General features: G+C 41.0%; 1 protein-coding gene across 2 annotated transcripts in view; it reads right to left on the minus strand.

The window, feature by feature from the left end:
- The window catches only part of DYRK1A (dual specificity tyrosine phosphorylation regulated kinase 1A), a 60,592-nt gene that overhangs the window by 20,089 nt on the left and 19,533 nt on the right, over positions 1–20,970 (minus strand). Inside the window, exons 2-3 of one of the 2 annotated variants that reach the window (XM_063447318.1) lie at positions 10,153–10,239; positions 3,964–4,035 (exon numbers count right to left, since the gene is read on the minus strand). In XM_063447318.1, the coding sequence (XP_063303388.1) occupies positions 3,964–3,973 (10 nt within the window). In that variant the 5' untranslated portion in view covers positions 3,974–4,035; positions 10,153–10,239. Of the gene's footprint in view, positions 1–90; positions 202–3,963; positions 4,036–10,152; positions 10,240–20,970 lie in introns of those variants that run through there. The other variant, XM_063447326.1, reaches the window with a different exon arrangement.

A 20,970-nucleotide genomic window follows, 5' to 3' on the forward strand; every position in this document is an offset into this window, starting at 1 on the left:
CAACCCATTGGGAAAGGACAGGATAATGCAGTGATGGTATGGGAGATTTATAGCAAAAAGAAAAATCATCAGGACTGAAACTGCACCCACTTATCTTCAGTTAGCATTTATAGAGAAGTATGCATGCTGTGCCCCCTCCATCAGATCTGCAGTGTGCAGTGAGTTTGCTAGTGTGCACAGAGCTATTTTAACACACAGATGACAGCTCTCAGATTCCTTGCAAGAGAGAGAACTGAGCAGCTGCAGCAAAAGGAATGCCCCTGCTCACATCATAGCTCAACCATCAAACATGAGCACTCACTTCTATGGACTGAAAAGGGATACAAGCTTGCATGTTTTTTTTTGTTTTTTGTTTTTTGTTACCACCAGTAGTTCACAGCACTGCTACATTGTATTATTATTATTTATATGGCGACATCAGATTCCGTAGCGCTGTACAATGGGTAAATGCCTAATCACCAGTCACATAAAGGGTTAACCCATAAGAAACTGGTAAATGGATAAAAATGTTATTTAAACCAACTGAATATTTAAATACTTAATTTTCAGAAGAAATAGCTATATAACAAAGATAGTAAGTATTGTTTTGTATTTATCTATAGGTGGCAGACCATAATGCAAACCTAGGATAAACGTTACAAATATAAATTTTGTTACAGCTATAGATAAATAACTGGGGATTATGTTAGAACCAGCAGTCTGAAATGGCCAAGAGTTTTCTGGTGATCATAACAATGAGTGAAGACCATGTAGCCAGTGTTCAGGTGGATAAGCGAGTGTTGCTGGAAACTTAATTCAACTTGTAAACAGTATAATAAAAGAGGACTTTTACAAGCAGGATTTTTAATTGTAGCGCATTGCCATAACATAATGAGATAACAGTTCTAAGAATATTTACATTTGCACTATGTATAATTTACATAATGTACAAGTGGCCTATAGAGAAATTGAATGAGGTGGTAGGCGCTCCCATAGTTTTCCAGGGTGGTGGATCACCGTGAACATGGAGGTAGCAACATAGTATGGGGAGGAAAGGTTGTACATGATAAGCTGGGACAGACCAGGGAATGGAAAGAGAATGGATGTTAAGTGAGACACTGTCTTAGCGGGATAATACCAGGCAAGTGCAGTTACATTTTAATGGTGTTTTGTTTGCGATTGAAAAAAATAAATGAAATGAAATTGTGCTACAAATTAAATCTAATTGCATTAAGTGCTTCTTTATATCAGCTTTATAATATAACAATTTGACTTTAAGCATATCCTAAATAATCAAACTTTAATATTTGGATGAATGCAAACATTATAAACCAACACTTGAATCAACACTTCCATCATACTAAGAAAATCCATTCAAGACAACATCTCCACAATTGGTTCACTGGCAGATACAAATATTAAAAAGATCTGTTCCAAAACGTAATGTGTGACCAAACTGCATGCACACGGTTATGTGTAAAAAGCAAAGTTCTAGAAGTGGCGCTGTAAATTGGTTTCCACGTTAACTGCTCCACTTTTAGAAGTTGGATATATACATTCTATTGTACTGACCAAGCTTCTAGTCCAAAAAACTTGAACCTACTTATGTTCGAGCAATCAACGATTAAAGGGACTCTCCAGTGCCAGGAAAACAATCTGTTTTCCTGGCACTGCAGGTCCCCTCTCCCTCCCACCTCCCAATCCCCGGTTACTGAAGGGGTGAAAACCCCTTCAGTCACTTACCTGAGACCCCCACTCCTCCTCATTACGTCGGCCGGTGGGCGGGACTGATCCCGCCGGCCGCGGACACCTAATGTACATGTGCAACAATGCCGCGCATGCGCATTAGAGCTCTCCATAGGAAAGCATTGAAAATGCTTTCCTATGGGGAATTGAGCACCGCTGGAGGTCCTCACACAGCGTGAGGACGTCCAACGACACTCTAGCACAGGTTTTCTGTGCTGTGGACCAGGAAGTGCCCTCTAGTGGCTGTCTAGTAGATAGCCACTAGAGGTGGAGTTAACCCTGCAAGATAATTATTGCAGTTTATAAAAAAAAACTGCAATAATTACATTTGCAGGGTTATGGGTAGTGGGAGTTTGCACCCAGACCACTTCAATGGGCAGAAGTGGTCTGGGTGCCTGGAGTGTCCCTTTAAGGAGACCAGCAACCATATGAATTGCATCAGAGGCTTCCTTCCAAACCTTAAAACCAATGTAGACATAACTGTCACACATTGGTGGAATAATTTCCTGTCCTTTAAAATCAAGCATGGCAACTCTATTATTTTGCCTGTGTGTTCACAAGTTTTCTCCTGATTCATCAACCTGTGCGTTGCTTAAGTAAAGCAGATATTGTTGCATAGAGGAGACTACAAATATCATAGGATTGTGTGGAGTTTCCATGCTTCACATTAACGGTCACAGTCAGTTGATGCTATTTGCAGTGAGTAACTTGTTTTATATATAATTGAGAGATGGGAAATGTATAGTTTCCACACAAAAAAAAATAAGCTTTTCACTTCTGGGGGATGAAGAGAACTTCACAACTCAACTGGCTTCAACAAACTCTAGAATAGCAGTCATGTCCGATAGGCTGCAGGAACATGGGTAACAGATTATTCCAGTCTCAGTCAGACCAGCTGTAAGCATAAGTTGAGGGTATCTGTGCTCTACTTTACACCAGGCAGGGAGCATCACATAGATCTTGATGGACAGTTTAAACCTATTAGACTGTTCTGAGATCTAAAAAACAAATTAGCACTTGCCCTCTTATTTTGTTAATGTACCAAATCACAAGCAATGCAGTTATATGCAATTTAACATGTGGACTGGAGTCTCTATCACTTGGGGGGAAAAAAGACGAATTGAGTGCCCACACAGAAGAGAGAAAGTCACCAATCATAAATTCAGTGACACATTCCAGGAATAATTTACTATGCATTTATTCATTTATACTTTTTCTATTTTTTCCTTGAACCTGAACACCCCCCAAAAAATATAAAGTGATCATGCAGAAATAGGATCTTTCGATACCAACATTTTGCATTCACATAAATAAAGCAAATCTCTTAATTATCAATATAAAACATATTATTTGTACTATCCATCCTGGTTCCGAAACCACATAGTAACTAATCAAATATCATATTGACTGTGATGAGGAGCTATCATTGCTCTCAAGCCCATTAGGAAGGTCAATAGACTAAGGCCTGGCTTACTTTGGACCAAACCTCCTATCATTTTGCTTAAACATAATCACTAACTAAACACAATTAACTTGCTATTTAAATGTATAGCTCACTTAGCACCAATTTAAATTCATCCACATTCCATCTACTCGGAGGATGAAACTCCAGCGGAAATGGCAATATATGCCGGAAGCTTATTTTCTAGGGATGCACGGAAATTATGGCTGAAAATGTGTAAAATCTTCCGAAAATTAAACCCCTTCCCTTCCCCCTTCCATCTTATGAGCGGGCACAATGCCCAGTTAGTAGCCAGCAGTATGAGAGGGCACAATATCCAGAGATCACAATACACGAGGGAGGAATGAGAGACTGGTCTATACCATGAGCCGCTGTCCCCATGCCGTCACTCCTACGGACCAGGGGAGGAATCATCATGTTATGTAGGGGGGACAGGTCAGGGAGGACCAGAAGCATTTAATGGATGTCAGCGCTCAGCCACCTCACTTCTCCATGGTGATAAGCAAAGGACGGGTCACTTCTGCTGAAGTCAGCAGTGATACGTGGATGCAAGTTGGCAGTGGCTGTTGAGGTAAGTGTCGGCCAAGGGCATCCTGAATTTTCATTTCGGTGCATCCCTATTAATTTCAAACAAAACCCAAAGACTTCCAAAGGGAAAAGCATGTAAATGTGTCCAAGAACCATATTGGTAACAGAAAACATTGCAGTTCGCTAGTTCAGCTAAGGATCTTTATATCCTGATGAAACAAGAAAGGCTCAAAAATTATTTAATTTACCTGTATGCATCGTCTTCTTTCAAGTCTCATATCCAGGGAATGGAGGGGAGAGTCCAGCCGCAAACCACAAAACTGGAAGTAACAACACACATTAATAAGCACAACATACACATACATTAATATATATATATATATATATATATATATATATATATATATATATATATATATATATATATATATATATAGTGTCTTTTTTAATATTCTATAATATAAATATTATATATATATATATATATATATATATATATATATATATATATATATATATATATATATATATATATATATATATATATATATATATATATATATATATATATATATATATAACATATATACACATTATATATAAACATACATGACTTAAATTGCTATATAAGATAATCACAACTAATCCATGGAAGAGAATTCCAACCAAAGCAAAAGGAAACCATTCGGCACCCTGCAGTGAACCATAGCAGTTCCCACCCCAATGCTAAAACTGCAGCTTCAAATAAAAAGGCATGCGTCTTTTCTACAAGGAGTTACATTGTCTAATGCATTGCAAATGCACAATGATGGACTTTTGGTTTGTTGCCTCCCTCCCCATTTTTCTAACCAATGCATAAGTTGGGAAGAATTGAGGGACAGGTTATGCAGCTCAGCGCATCACCTTGATTATACTTACTCAGTGGGGCAGCCATCTTTTATTGGAGTTGAATTCCATATCATGATTATAAACTAGAACAGTTTTGGTTTGATCAAACAGCAAATCTTAGTTGGTTTGGTTAAAATTTGCCAGTGTATTATTAGTACAAATATGACCGAATACACGCGGTAGGCACAGTGCTATTCTGGAGAACACTTAAAGTACCACTATAGTCACACAGACAGCTTTGTCAATTAAATGTTCTCAGTGCGGCCTGTCATTTTAACAATACAATGTAAAGTTAAAAAAAAAAGCCTATTTTTCTTATAATGTTCCTTCAAGACCTCCTTCTAGGCAGCCAAATGGGCCAATAACCTGGTATGTGGCTCCAATCTATATGTCTCCATAACATTGTTTAGTTTTGCCCCTTGTTGGTGATGTGGGAAACAAAAATTGTTAGGTGACAACTTGTCACATAACAGCAGGCTAGACTTTGTGCAACAATTAGTACAAGATTATACTTCTACTACTCCATGTCCTAGCAACATGAGCATTTAAGATTTAGCCATTATTTAAGTGGTTAAAAAACAAACATATAAGTGAGGTGTCAAAAAAGTGGATAATATCACCTAACAATGAGGAATATATACCACCTTATAATGGCACAAGGTGAAATGTGTCCAGATATCTAGAGAAACAAATACAATTGCTTTTTAAACCCATCAGAGAGATCTCAAGTGTATGTAGATTCGGATCACATCACAAGCAGTGTACTCTATTATTTAAGTGGCACTGTAGTTTTCTTTATACAGGTAGCATTGTTATGAATAAATATATAATATTTTAATTTGTACTGAAGTGAAATTAAAGCAATCAAGATACATACAGAAAACTATTTAGGGACCAATTTGTTTTATATTGATGTCAACCTGTGGCAAATTTGTGGAAAAGATGGAATTCCCATCTGATTCCATTTGACATACCTTGAGGATTCCTCGCCAGCTACGACTCACAACTTTTGAAGGGGGTAAAGCATCTTTTCCACATTTTTAAGAAGATATGCGTAGGAAAGTCTTCTTGCGGAGCTTCAATATCATGTACAGTTTAATTGTAACACTAATGATAACGGGTGAAATTCTATACATGATGCCATGTTATAGAGTATAAATGTATATATCTGAATACATCATACAGTAGTAGCGATCTTGGACAATATTTCCAATTCAACTATTTGAACCTTGAGGCAATACCTATGCGGAATGCCCCATTCCCCATCGTATGATGTTGGAGGAGACACCAGCGATGGATTTGGGTAAATGATTGAAGGTTGTTTTTTTTTTATTCTAACTCTTTATTGGTGTGTGGGAAGGGGGACACAGGGCTCTTAGTGTTACGAATACAGCTTTGTATACCTAACACTATAGAATACCTTTGAAGAATCATTTTTAAATGGTTTATAAAAGAGTAATAAGGGTACATTTTCCTACTGCTATAATTATAAATGTTATGCTCAGCTGGGTGGGTGAAACAACCCCTATTACTAGATCTATACAGATTAACAGTCTATGCCTAGATATAAGAAATATTATAGTTACTCTATACACCAAGTATGCATTATTGAGCAGGTCATTCTCCACCTCTGGTAAATTATATACTTTGTTAGCCTTTGTAAAGTGCTGCATAATGTCTGTGCCCTCTTACTTTAATTTAAAAACTACATGGAATACCAATACAAAAGTTTACAAATACATTGCATCTGTGATGATTTTGTATGCGTGCAACTAGGAGTACTAAACAAGCAGATGTACTCTCAATGAACTCTATCAACAGGCAAATCATCTTGCTTTGTCAATTTCAATTTGTTAGAATCATACAGTTCATGGCACTGTTTGGGCTGCGCACAAGCTTGTCCCTATTCTCTTCCACATAGGAAATAAAATATTCCTGTTAATGAAGAATCAGTAACCAATTCTTTGTGCAGAGAATGAGCAGATATAGAGTAAAAGAAATGGGGATTGACAAGCACGTATTTGTTTACACTACCTTATCAGTGGCCACTGAGTGAGGGTAAACAACACCCAAAATGCACATAGAGCTTTAACACCCATTATTAATTAGACATTCTAAACCAGACATCCTTTAATACAGCTGCTAAGGACCACAACACCAAACCCACTCAGCCAATGGTAGAGAAAAAGGCAAATATATTCCAATAACTCACACTTTAACGCAACTGATCTAATAATGGCTGATGATAGAAACATTTATTTTATTTGGTTCTGCTTTCAATATCATCCAATGCTACAGAAAGGTTTGCTAGATTGATGTATTTTTTTTTTTTTTTTTTTTTTTTTTTTAAGTGTTTGTCTTCAGAAAAGCAGTTCCTCAGCTACTAGTCTATCTGTTCTGGTGGAAAATCCTCAACTAGGTCCTTATTACTGGAAGGTGGCTGTGAATCAGCTAGAAGCAAGGAATCTCACAGAGAATCACTGCTTCAGGCTTCCCAAGGCAATGCAATGAGCGTGTGATGTGACTGTCACTGTTCCCTGCACTCTGCTTAGCTCACTGCTCTGATTTACCCCCAAAAATAAATGTAAAAAAACTGAAATGTAAACATTGCAATTGTAACTATTTAAAATACCAATTACAAATGGAGTAGTAATGAAATGTGTAAAAACCGAGTCAGAGCAGCCTTCCACTCAAACTCTAAATATGACTTCCATAAATTTGTCATACAGATGAATCTGAACCTCTGGGCACATTAAAAACAACTTAATCAGAAGCAGAGCAGATTTTCCGATACATCGCTATTTTCTAATACAAGGCTGCGTGGAGCAGCAAATAAGCCCTAAAATGCCTTTAGATGAAGTGATTTTGGTGCCTAGATTGTCCCTTTAGAGGGGCACTTTAAGCATCAAAACAACTTTAGCTTAATTAAGAGGTGTTGGAGTATATTTAATGCCCCTGCAGGCTTACTGCTCAATTGAATGCCATTTAGGAATTGAATCACTTTGTTTATGCAGCCCTAGCCACACCTCCCATGCGGAGTCTCCCTAAACATTTCCTGAAAAAAAAGCTCAGTGTTTCTCAACTTCCTTTATAGCAGTGTATTTAATTTAGAATTCACCTTCTGTTCAGCTATTAACATGCTGGAGCCTACAACAGTCTCCTGTTTGGGATTAAAGTTCAATTAACCAAGCAAATAGCAGATAAATAAACTGCTATAAAATATTTTCTCGTCATGTAGGCAGTGTAAGTCACAGGCAAGAGTGGCTAAGACTGCATAACCAAAGTAATTTAAAGGGACACTATAAGCACCCAGACCACTTCAGCTCGTTGAAGAGGTCTAGGTGCACTGCCCCTGTCAGTTTAACCCTGCAATTGCAATTATTGCAGTTATTGAAACTGCAATAATTACAATGCGGAGTTAACTCCACCTCCAGTGGATGTCTACCAGATAGCCACTAGAGGCGCTTCTGGGTAAAATAAAAAAAATGTAAAAAAATTAGCTTTATGTATTTAGTGTGTTTTGGTTCTTCTGGTATTTTATATATTTATTCTAAAGTCTTTTCTTTTAATATTTTGATTGCTTATTATTTATATTATTACTATATATTGCTCATTATATTATCTACTGCACTATTAGGAGTGCGGTCTTAGAGTGTCTATACTGATATTTATACTGCTTTTCAAATACCATTATAGTAGTTTATTTCTATATTCGTCTTCACACTTTGCATGAGGACATCCAGCGGAAGCTAAAACCCCATAGGAAAGCTTTGATTCAGTGCATTCCTATGGGATTATCCTAATGCAAACCCCATGCATAAGTATTATGTCCTCGATTTCGACCGAGGTGGAGCCTGACCCAGTGCCAATAGACATTGGCTCTGGATTCAGGTAAGTGAATTAAGGATTTCTGCACCTGGGATGGGGGTTAGAGTATCCTTTTAACCCCTTAAGGACCAAACTTCTGGAATAAAAGGGAATCATGACATGTCAGACATGTCATGTGTCCTTAAGGGGTTAATGAGGCACTCTAAGCAACATGGCCTGTGGCCTGGCACTGCTCCTTCAGTTACTATCAAACCATACTTACTAAAGGCACCCAGATCAATAAAGTAGTCTGGATAAAGAGGCCCTGTAGTTTTAACACAGGCCATTTAAAAAACATTGCAGTTTTCAAGAAACTGCATGGTTTCCATTTCTGGAATAAAACACACCTCTAGTGACGGTCTTTCTGTGAGCAGAGTCAAACGTTGCTCTCAATCAAGTGCTGTGATTTGCTGTGCATGCGCAGTAGCCTCCCAATGCTTCCCTATGGGGAAGCACTGGAATGGTTGAGTACTTTAAAATTGATGATGATGATGATCTCAGTCATGGAGGCAGGGCAGCAATGACAAAAGTACCACAGTGATGGAGAAAGGGTAAGTAAAACTCCCTTCATACTTCACAGGGGTGAAGTGACCAGCATGCTTGTATTACTAAAGCTATAATATTCTTTTACGAACTGTGTGATAAACCAGGACTGACCCCTCTTCTGCTTCTGACATTACACTTCTGCATTATAGAAGTCAATTTTGTCCAACATGGACGACAACACCGATGGGCTGAAATTGCTGGCTAACCCAACTCCAGCTAATAAATGTTATCCAGATAATACTGTATTGAAAGTCATTTTTGCATAATATGCATGAACCCTCTATTCAACAAAATTATAAATTCTAGGGAAAAATACATTAACATGTGATAAGTTTGAATTATTTCAGTTCATTACACATAAAATAACCCATATTAGTCAATAACCAGATATTAAATGACAAATAGCATAATACAGACAAGAGCAGATACATGGGATTACTATCTTAAATAGTGTGTTGTGGGGGAGAAGGTTTGCTAAAGAGTTCAAAAGGGACTGAAAGAGGAAGGGGAGGACCCTCCAGGTCAATTGACTTACAGCTATTTCCATCTAAACCAGTGGTCCCCAACCCAGTCCTCATGGACCACCAACAGTCCAGGATTTATGTATATTCCTTTTTTATTCAAATGGAGAGACTGACAAAACCCGAACTGTTGGTGGTCCATGAGGACTGTGTAGGGGCCAACTGATCTAGACTATCTCGCATGCCTGCTAGTCATATAGCATAGCTCACTGTTCAGTGCCGGACTCGACAAATCTCAGACGCCGGGCCTAGGATTTGTGAGCACGTTCCCTCCGAGGAACGGTCAGCTTCCTGGCACGCCACCTAGTGATGCCAGGACCGGAATAAGGCATCACTTCTGCACCCAGCAGAGCAGGAAAACCACCGTTCCCTCCTAAAGTACGCACAGTGTGCATGTCAGTCAGGGTGTGTGTGTCAGTCAGAGTGTGTGCGTCCATGTCCGCTTGTGCATGCGTGTTGTGTGTCTGTCTGCCTGGTTTAATGAATAAACCACTTGATATATTTAACAGTCTGACAGGAAGAATTGTAATGCCAACCAGGATTTTCATTGGTGCCATTCCTTATCTAAAAGTGAACATCCAACCATTAAAAAGGCAACACCAACTGCATATTTACCTTCTCTAGTCACACACGAACACGTCTGTTTTATCCTCTCCAGGCAAGTGTCAGACATCAGAAAGTTTATAGATGCCATTCAAGCGTCTGAATAAAAAAGAGGGAAAAAAACAAAACAAAAAACACAATGTTTTAGGATTACAAATTCACATCGACTTTGACCTGGCATTGGTCAATTAGTCAAAATGCAAGATATTTTTTTTATACAGACTACATACACTGATACACTACATACACTGATCTACAAACACGGCATTTTGGATTGTTTGCTTTGCAGCTACTAGAAAAACACAATTTATAAATCATTACTATGCACAGAATTAAGATAGCATTAGATACATCAGTCTAGTCAATAAAACTGGTCCAGTTACCAGGCTGTGCATGTTTCCCTGGGTACTGGTTGTCATGGTAACTAGGTTACCTGGGAGGCCAAAAGAGGAGAAGCCACCCCATTTCGGCAAACTGGAACAGACCTCAGAATGGTCTGGACTTTCTGGAGAGGAAAAAAAAAAAATCGAGAGGGAGTAGCGGTCACGAGAAACCCAACTCTTAGGCCTAGGGAACCCATGTATCTCATCTGGAATGGATAAAACTGGTGCTGGGCCCAAAGTTTTCAATAATTTATCAGATACTTCTCTAAGCATACATGCATACATGCATAAACCATTCACATTAGAAAGATCAGGAATTGGAATTGAAGATGGACATCCAGGTTTCTTGCGGCTAAAGAATAGAATTGTGGCTAAAGAAAACGCTTAAAGGAACACTATAGTCACCAAAACAACTTTAGCTTAATTAAGCAGAATTGGTGTATAGACCATGCCCCATGCAGCCTCACTCCTGAATTCTGACATTTAGGAGTTAAATCACTTTGTTTATGAACCCTAGTAACACCTGCCTGCATATGACTTGCACAGCCTTCCTAAACACTTCCTGTAAAGAGTCATCTAAAGTGTATCCGTTCTTTATGGAAAGTTCTGTTTAATTTAGATTTTCTTATCCCCTTCAAGAGCCTCCTGTGTGTGATTAAAGTTCAATTTACAGAGCAAGAGATGAAATTGTTTAAGGTAAATTACATCTGATTGAAAGTGAAACCAGTTTTTTTCATGCAGGCTCTGTCAATCATAGCCAGGGGAGGCGTGGCAATGGCTGCATAAACAGAAACAAAATGCTTTAACTCCTATATGGCAGTGAATTTAGCAGTAAAACCTGAGAGGCATGATCTATACACTAAAACTGCTTCATTAAGCTAAAGTTGTTTAGATGACTATAGTGTTCTTTTGAATATTCTGAAGAATAAAAAGGCACCCTAAGCAGCTTTAGAGGTTCTGTAGTTTAGAGTGCCCTGGCATGATCCCGTATGACAAAGTGGGGTTCTTCAGAACTCCCAGAGACTGTTACAATCTCGACTGCATTGACAGTGCAGAATTAACATTTCCCGCTGACTTCTAAAAGAAATGTGTCCAATCTAGACAACAGTGAAAGGCTGAGAGTGCTAGGACAGGTTAGCAATACAGTGCTGTATGGTTATGTTGATTTTTTTTTAGTGGCCCTTTAAGATAAAGTGTTAGGGATTGACCACGCATAATTAAAGAGTACCAGATTTAGCAAAATAACACCAACTTACTTCTGCACTAGCATTTGTTTGCAAGCAGAAAGGGCATCATGTCACTCTACAAGAGTAATACAGCACTGCTGTGAGTACTACAGATCCACAGCATGGATTCATGTAGAAGGATTCAATGTGTGAACATTTTTATTATTTTATGTTTGCAGATATTTTTACATTTTTTTTTAAAGGGATGTTCTAAGCATCAAGCTTTTCTTGCTCTGCTACCTAGAATGCAGTTTAGTGAGCTGGGACCAAAGTAACATCATATACCGGTATCACTGCAAGATGCGGGAGTGAGCAGAGCAAGGAGAGCAGGAAGATAATAACTTTCAACCTTTGCCGACCCACACTCAACCTCAGCAGGCCGTCTCGATGCTCTCTCACCGGGCCGCCTCTGCTTAATGAGTCAACAATTCCTAGACGCCAGGAAAAAGTTCCTAGTCACCTTGGCGACATGGCACCTGGGATTTGTCGAGCCATAGTATAGATCATACCCTACAGTCCCACTGCTCAATTTTCTGCCATTTCCCGATGTTAGGGCGTGCTATGCCAGCCTACAAAAGGAAGGCTGCAGCCAATCCCCTTGCAGCCAATCCCGCCCATACCAGTCCTGTGATTGTGATGATTCTGCGATCACAAAACTTTGATCAGCCAGATTGCAAGAATGCACGCAGGGTGACTGCCTGGATTGTAAGACAGATCACCCAATATATCAAGAATAAAATACCAGTTATGTAAAAAAAAAAAAACAAATAAAAAAAAAACATTAAATTGCATTTAGAATTAAATATACGCACAGACACACCCACACAATAGAGACAAAAGTATTGGGAAATGCCTCTTAATTATGGAATTTAGGTGTTTCAATCAGACCTATTGTCACAGGTGTATAAAATCAAGCACTTAGACATGAAGTCTGCATTTACAAATATTTGTGTGGGGGGGGGGGGGGGGAGGAGTCATTTTGAAGCGCTCAATAAATTCAAGCATTGTACTGTGATAGGGTGCAACCTTTGCAATAAGTCAGATCATGAAATTTCATCCCTGCTAGATATTCCATGGTCAACTGTAAGTGGCATTATTGGAAAGTGGAAGAGTTTAGGAACAGTAGCAAGTCAGCCACGAAGAGAAAGGCCACTCAAAATCACAGAGTAGAGTCAGCGAGTGCTGAGGTGCATGGTGCGCAAAAGTCACCAACACTGTCCTCATTCCCTAGTTGAAGACTTAGTGTCACTAACAAAACTGTCCCTTTTGGGACTGGTGGGAGCTTCATGGAATGGGTTTCCATGGCCAAGCAGCTGCATGTAATCCTTACATGACGTACAATGCCAAGCATCAGATCGAGTGGTGTAAAGAAATGTGTTCTGTGGAGTGATGAATCACGCTTCTCTGTTTGGAAGTCTGATGGGCATTAGTAAATGCTGGGTGAATGTTAACTGCCAGTCTGTATTGTGCCAACTGTAAAGTTTGGTGGAGGAGGGATAATGGTATGGGGCTGTTTTTCAAGGGTTGTGCAAGCTCCCTTACTTCCAGTGAAGAGAAATCTTAATGTTTTAGCAAACCAATACTTGGTTTCATGCTTCCAGCTTTGTGGTAATAGTTTGGGGAAGGCCCCTTTCTTTTCCAGCATCACTGTGCCCCAGTGCACAAAGCAAGGTCCATAAAGACATGGTTAAAGGAGTTTGGTGTGGAAGAACATGACTGGTCCACACAGAGCCCTGACTTTAACCCCATCAAACACCTTTGGGATGAACTAAAACAGATTATTGTGAGCTAGGCATTTTTGACAAACATCAGTGCCTGACCTCACAAATGCCCACAGAAATACTACAAACTCTTGCAGAAAGTCTTATAGCAGAGTGGGACCTCTTATAGCTGCAAAGTGGGGACCAATGACATATTATTGTATATGTATTTAAAAAGTAATGTAATACAAGTCCCTGTTGGTGTAATGGTCAGGTGTCCCAATACTTTTGTCAGCGTGTGTATTGCATAATTATGAGATTTTATTGATTAACTATTGGAGAAATTGAATTTACAATCCCTATATTTAACCATGTAACTTTCCAAAACCCTATAAGACCTATACGAGAGAGAGAGAGAGAGAGAGAGAGAGAGAGAGAGAGAGAGAGAGAATACTAATAGCCAATAAAACTATTTCTTACACTTTTTTACATTTTATTGATAATAAATTTCATATATAAATATTTGATGTGAAATGAAAGCCCTGTTTCTCCTAACAAAATTATATATAATAAGTGTGGGTGCCCTTAACATGAAAGGAGTAAATTGTGGTTGAACAAACATATAGCTCAAATTCCAGGTTTTGTTTTGGTTCAGAACTTGAACAATTGCCTCTGTCCTTAGCCCCCTAAGGAATGCAAATGGTCAGAAATAAAAACTACAGAATGGTTGTCCTTGATACAGTCACAATAAGTCAATATAAACACTACAGCAGAAAAGTGAAACACTCATATACCCTCTAACAATAACATCTCTCCATTGAGCACGTCAGAATCAGGAGAATGCTCCTGTGATGTCTCTTATAGAATACTGGCTTGAATTTATTATTTTTCTGTTTTGGTTCACACTGCAACAAAGGACCCCACAAGAAGGCTAGTCACTGGTGACAAAAATCTTCAGACTAGTATATCTTGTCATTCATGCATTTATTGGCAGTTTGACTTTAACTACCCTTGCTCATTACTGCAAATACTCGAACTGTGAATCATGCGCCTGCAATTAAATATAGAAATCCATGAGGATACAGTCAAGGCTTAGCAGGTGTTTGACCAAACATCAATATAGGGAAGACACACCATCTAGGAGATTTTGACCATGGTAGGTCAGACTTGCCACATATGTTTCATGAAACCTGTTGAATTTATTTATGAAACCGTAAAGCTGCTCTGAGGGCAATAGGTCTAAACAGTGCTAGAACACCAAGTGTAATAAGGTGCATATGTAACTAAAGTGAACTTTGCAGAGTTATTGGAGACAAGACGCTGTACAAAAAGATGATCTTCCCCCTTCTTGGGACAAAGTTCATGTTTACCAACAGCTACAGTTTGAGACACACCACTGCTTATAGAAGAACAAAAGGGACAATTAGACCAATGAGAGGACACTCCATGCTGAGACAGAGAGAAGGAAAAGTTTCTAAATTTTTGAAGGAGTGAATACATGGCTTTATTTTGGTGAATAAAGAGAACAGCTTGTGAAAAGCTAATGCAGGCACAGAAGTCTTTTCCACATTGCAACTGAACTTCAAATCTAAGCATCTATTCCAGTGTAACATTGTGTGTATTTATATATATTTATCTCCAAGCAAAAACCTTGTTATAAAATCACTGTTTGCCTTTATCCTGTTAGTACACTATGTGATCGGCTGAAGTATGGTTTAAATACTGAAATGCATTGTGAGAGATCAAATTAGTAACTCTCACATAAGTATTTTGTTTTTGTGGTTTTTTTTTTGGTATATAAAATATTTTTTATATTAAAAATTAATCATTTTTATATTCCTATTTTATCATATTTTATACAAATGGCATAGTCGGCAGGATTTCATTGGATCACTAGATATTAAAAGGATTCTATAGTGTTAGGAATATAAAAAATATAGAGGCTGTCTTAGTATTGTAATGTAAACATTGCAGTTTCTATGTGGGACAGGGACATTGCACCCAGACCATTTTAATGAGCTGAAGTGGTCTGGTTGCCAATATTGTCCCTTTAATATTCTAGTGAAGTGCAAAATTGTGTTAAGAGTGATTTTTAGGACTTTAGAAAATTAATTCTTTGTTTAGAAAAGGTAAAAAATGTTGAAGTCAAGGAATCATTTTCCAAGTTTGGGTGAATTCCTGGGTGAGCACTTTGATTTTGGAAACCCATTACTGAGGAATTGATTAAATAGGCTGCGCCCATTTGCCAAGATTTCAGAAATCAAACAGAGGGTTTAAACTTAAAGGACCACTCCAGGCACCCAGACCACTTCAGCTTAATGAAGTGGTCTGGGTGCCAGGTCCAGCTAGGGTTAACCCATTTTTTTTATAAACATAGCAGTTTCAGAGAAACTGCTATGTTTATAAATTGGTTAAGCCTTCCCCCTAATCCTCTAGTGGCTGTCTCATTGACAGCCGCTAGAGGCGCTTGCGTGATTCTCACTGTGAAAATCACAGTGAGAGCACACAAGCAGGAGAGCTCCCCGCCCAGCGCTGGAAAAAGGTAAGTTTTCCCCTTTTCCCCTTTCCAGAGCCGGGCGGGAGGGGGTCCCTGAGGGTTGGGGCACCCTCAGGGCACTCTAGTGCCAGGAAAACGAGTATGTTTTCCTGGCACTAGAGTGGTCCTTTAACCCTGCAGCTGTAAACATAGCAGTTTCAGTTTACATTAGGGTTAATCCAGCCACTAGTGGCTGCCTCACTGACAGCCGCTAAAGGTGTTTCCGCGCTTCTCACTGTGATATATGATATATGCTTTCATATGGACTGTTTGAATGTGCGCGCGCATTCGGATCTGGCGTCGGCAGAGGGAGGAGAGTTCCCCAACCCCACGCTGGAGAAAAGCAAGTGTTTAACCCCTTCAGCCCAGCACGAGTGGGACCTAAAGACCCTATAGTGCCAGGAAAACAAGTTTGTTTTCCTGGCACTATAGTGGTCCTTTAAGCGCTTACAGTAAAAATGAGAGAAAGGTTGCTGGTAAAACTGGATGGATCATTATTAAAGCTGTAAAGAAAGAAAGGGTTAAAATTGAAAAAGAAATGCATGCTCTTCAGGAAAAACTGGTTTTGACAAATAAGTGTTTAAAGTCATATGAAGCAAAAGCAAAGCAGTTAAGAAATAAAATGTAAAAATCTGATGGAAAAGAGTGCATTAAATGTTAGTGGAGAAAATGTAAGAATTGTATAAAGCATGTCCTCTTATTGTGGAATAAAGAAAGAGGAAGTTACACAGAGAACATGCAGATGAAAATGGCACGGGGTGGGGGGGCGGAGCTAGCTACGGACCAGCAAAGACGCATGGTGCACAGCTCTGCACCAAATACCTAGAAAAACACCTAAAAAAGGCGGAACCGGGGCGCCTACCTTTCCCAAACTTCACCCACCGACTGAGGGGGAAGACGATGGGCAAGAAAAACAAAAAATTAAAGTCGGACAAAGCCCCTTTCAGCCGAGATATCGGCGAGCTCCTCCGGAACTCACAGAGGGCCGCATGGGAGAAAATGGCGCTGGGGGAGGACGAGTTCTCTGATTCCTCTGGTGACTTCTACCCGGACCAGGGAGAAGGGGCTCCGCTGAATCAGCCCTTGATGCCCAAGGCTAAAGCACCCCCAGCGGCAGGAGAACCGGTAACGGCAGCCCTGCTGACCAAAATGTTTGCAGAGCTCAGGCAGGACCTTGCAGCAGACCGGGCATACTTTAAAGAGGCCATAGAGGGGGCCACCACGAGGCTCACCCAGCTGGAGGCCAAAACAAGCTCCCATGACACGCGCTTACACGACTTGGAACTGAAAATAGCAGACCTTTACAAGCAACAACAGGGCACAGAAGAGAAAGTGGAGATCCTGGAGGAACAAAGGTGAAGAAACAACATAAAGGTTAGAGGGATACCTGATAATATTGGGCCTACTGACCTCCCACACTATGTGAGGCGCCTGGTAGCGACCCTCTTGCAGCCCAAGCAGGCTAAACTAGTGAAAATTGACGGAATGTTCCGCTTGAATAAACCACCAAATGCACCCCCAACTGCCACAGCAGATGTCATTGTAAAATTTCAGACTCACCAAGACAAGGCCACCGTCCTGGCAGCGAGCCAACAGAAAACCCCTTTACCATTTGAAGACTCCCAAATTGCTTTCTTCCCTGACCTCACAAGAAGCACACTAAGTTGGCGAAAAGCACTGCAACCTAGCTTACAAATACTGAGAGCTCATAACATCCAGTACCGCTGGGGTACACCGCGACTAATCACATTCACTGCCAAGGGGACTACCTACCGGGTGAAAAACCCTTAGGACTTAGACACTTACCTGGGCCAATTGGGCCTGAAAACCCTGCATACGGCACCCGTGACCACCGCCACCAGGCTGGACCCCACCAACGCCAAAGAATTCATACCCAGGTCATCCCGTCAAGCCACGCTAGCAGGCAACACAACCTGAGGGGATCACACTGACCAGAGACTTCTCCACCACCTTGGATACCACAGTGCCCGCCGCCAAAAACCCGAGACAACGAAATCACATCCACTCTAATGGTGTTCTTCTCGTATATTATCAAACACTCTAGTGTACAACCTCAGAGACAGAGTCCTTAATCACTACGACCACAAATGCGCTGGAGAGGACTGACGTTTCACCCTAACCGAGAACCAATTTTCTTTTCTTTATTTTTATGTTGTGTGTTTGGCGTTGCTCTCCTCGTCACCTTTATTCCAGTTAGATTAATTTATTTTCATTCTTCACAGAGAAGAGCACACTAGCACCACAGGGACTCCCCCCTCCCCCCCCCCTTGTAATCTGTTACGCCTGTCTACGTTTACGTTTACTCTTGAATTTCTAATCAACAAAAACAAAAAAACTGTGCATGTTTTCCAGACCTCTGTTTAACATATCTATGTTCCCATATTAATGAACGCTGTCGTGGCGTAAGTTTATATTTTGTACTCACCTGCACTACAAAAATAAAGAATTAAAAAAAAAAATGGCACGGGGCGGAGCCTGGAGCCTGAACGGAGAAGTCGCCATTTTCCAGAGCTCCGGGAAAAAAAACTACTAAATCGGCCAAAATACTCAGAACCCGACAAAAATCATAAATCCTACCGAGGGTGCTGGCTCCAACGCAGCTTGCTGAGCCCACAGATGCCCTTTTTTCAACTACGGGCAGAAAAAAACAAAAACGAGGCCCCAAGGCCTACCTCGGGAGCGGACACGCGTCTGAACTCTCTTGGGGATTCAGCCCGCATTACGCACCGGACTACTCAGAAATAACCGAGGCGAGTGAGATAGGGCGCAGACCGCAAAAGCAGCCCCCACACGATCCGAAAACGCAGCGCGACATAAGCTTAATGCTGCAGACCCCACCTTCACCACTAAAAGTGGCACCGCCGGCCTGTCCATTAGAGGGAGACCACACAGACAACCTCCCCTCTAATACTCACCCTGCAAAGGCAATGCTGAGAGCAGGAGACCACACTGACACTCTCCCCTCCACTACTCACCCTCCGGAGGCAATGCCGAAGGCAGGAGACCACACACCCGCCTCCAAAAGCGACATCCAAGAAATGCTCACGAGCTTGCAGGACAACCTAAAAAGCATGTGGGAGAGAGATCTGGCAGTGCTCACCGCAGAAGTACAGTCTGTGACAGCCCGCACACAAGCAACAGAAACAGGCCTGGCAGACTTGAAGCAGGACCTACAAACCCTTGGGGAAACTGCACTCACCCTGAAAACCTCACAGGCCTTGATGGCCAGGCAACTCAATATAATAGACGACAGGGGCAGGAGAAAAAACATAAAAATACGGGGAGTCCAAAAAAACCTGCAACTGGAAGAGCTGCCCCCACTTCGTCAGGCGCTTGGTGGCAACAATCCTGCCATCCAAGCAAGCCAAGCCGTTTATGTTTGATGGCGTATACAGGATAGCAAAATCACCCAAGGCCCCCACATCAGCGCCACGAGATGTTATCCTGCGCTGCTGCACTATGACCGATAAGCTGGGATTAATGGCAGCATTTCGAGGACAAATCCCCATCGAGTTTGAAAACTGGCAACTTTCCCTATTCCAAGACCTGAGCAGAGACACACTCATATGGCGCAAGACCATGAGACCACTCACCGCAACCCTCCAGGAAGCAGGTATCAACTACCGGTGGGCGACACCACAGACTTTATGGATAACTAAAGAGGGAAAACATTACAAAATCTCGGACCCCGCAGAAGGACCGGCACTGCTGAACACATTGGGACTAAAGAACCAACACACAAATGTAACCTCAGGCCCCAGGCAGGGGACAGCGAGGAGCAGAGAAGCCCCTGACCACGGGGAAATACAAGAAGCGACGACCTAACTTGAAGCCAACTTCAATCAACCCCGGTTGAAAAACAGGACATCCCACTATACCTCAGACTGTCCAAACCCTAACCAAGAGATGGGTTACACACACTCCGGAGCTCAAACACCCCTCTTACACAACCCCCCCCTCCCCCCACCCCCGGGTTACAGGGGAATAGCAATCAATGGAGCCCACATATCACCCAAGCGATCTCGCACTCACTAACGCCTCACATTAGCAAAGCCATAGTCAGACAGTACGGATAGGCTGCCTCCACAGGCTCCGCAACGGGCATATACGGACTCCCCCTAGCCATACCCTTTATAGCATGGATCTAACACACACACACACACACACACAACTAGACCACCCACGAATAGACCTAAACTAGCGAGTCACCACATGACGGAAGCCTACACGACCACTCCATGGGAGCACACACTAAGCCCTGTACCACACACAGGGAAATATCCCAGGAATATCACCTGGTAGAGGACACTAACAAAAGACAGCCTCACTAGACCCGATACCCACTGCCCACCAAAACAAACCAGGCCAAGTTAGTGGTGACAACGTCTACAGAGTGACACACATACCCCTCCTAGATAGCGACTACATGACGCTACAACCCACCAGCCCAGCCATAACTAAAATAATGTGCCAAATTGTATATACTTGAATATACTCTAACTGTACCATGTTATACCGTTGATATTTTACTATGGCCATTGCGGCAAAAGTTTGTAAAAGCAATACATTTCGCACAGAAAATAAAGAGTAAAAAAAAAAAACTGGCACATGCTAGAGTGTGCTTAGTAAGATGACTGAAATTGTTCAAGGATACTCTCAGACTGAGTTACTTGAGCTTGCTAAACGTCATAAGCAGAGAGTGTATGAATCTTTATCTGAAGGGATCCTGCCTATTTATGTTTATGTTGCTGATTGCATATATTTAAATACCTCAGAAGCAGTGGGGATGGGACAGTTAACTTTAAATCCCGAAGTTAGACATGTTTTGATGAGTGTGAGAAATCCAAAAAGAATGTATCATTACTCAATTTAATCAGACATGTTTTTAAAGGACCACTGTAGGCACCCAGACCACTACAGCTCAATGAAGTGGTCTGGGTGCCAGGTCCATCTAGGATTAACCA

Source organism: Pelobates fuscus, chromosome 1 (assembly GCF_036172605.1).
Source record: "Pelobates fuscus isolate aPelFus1 chromosome 1, aPelFus1.pri, whole genome shotgun sequence".
Lineage (NCBI taxonomy): Eukaryota > Metazoa > Chordata > Amphibia > Anura > Pelobatidae > Pelobates > Pelobates fuscus.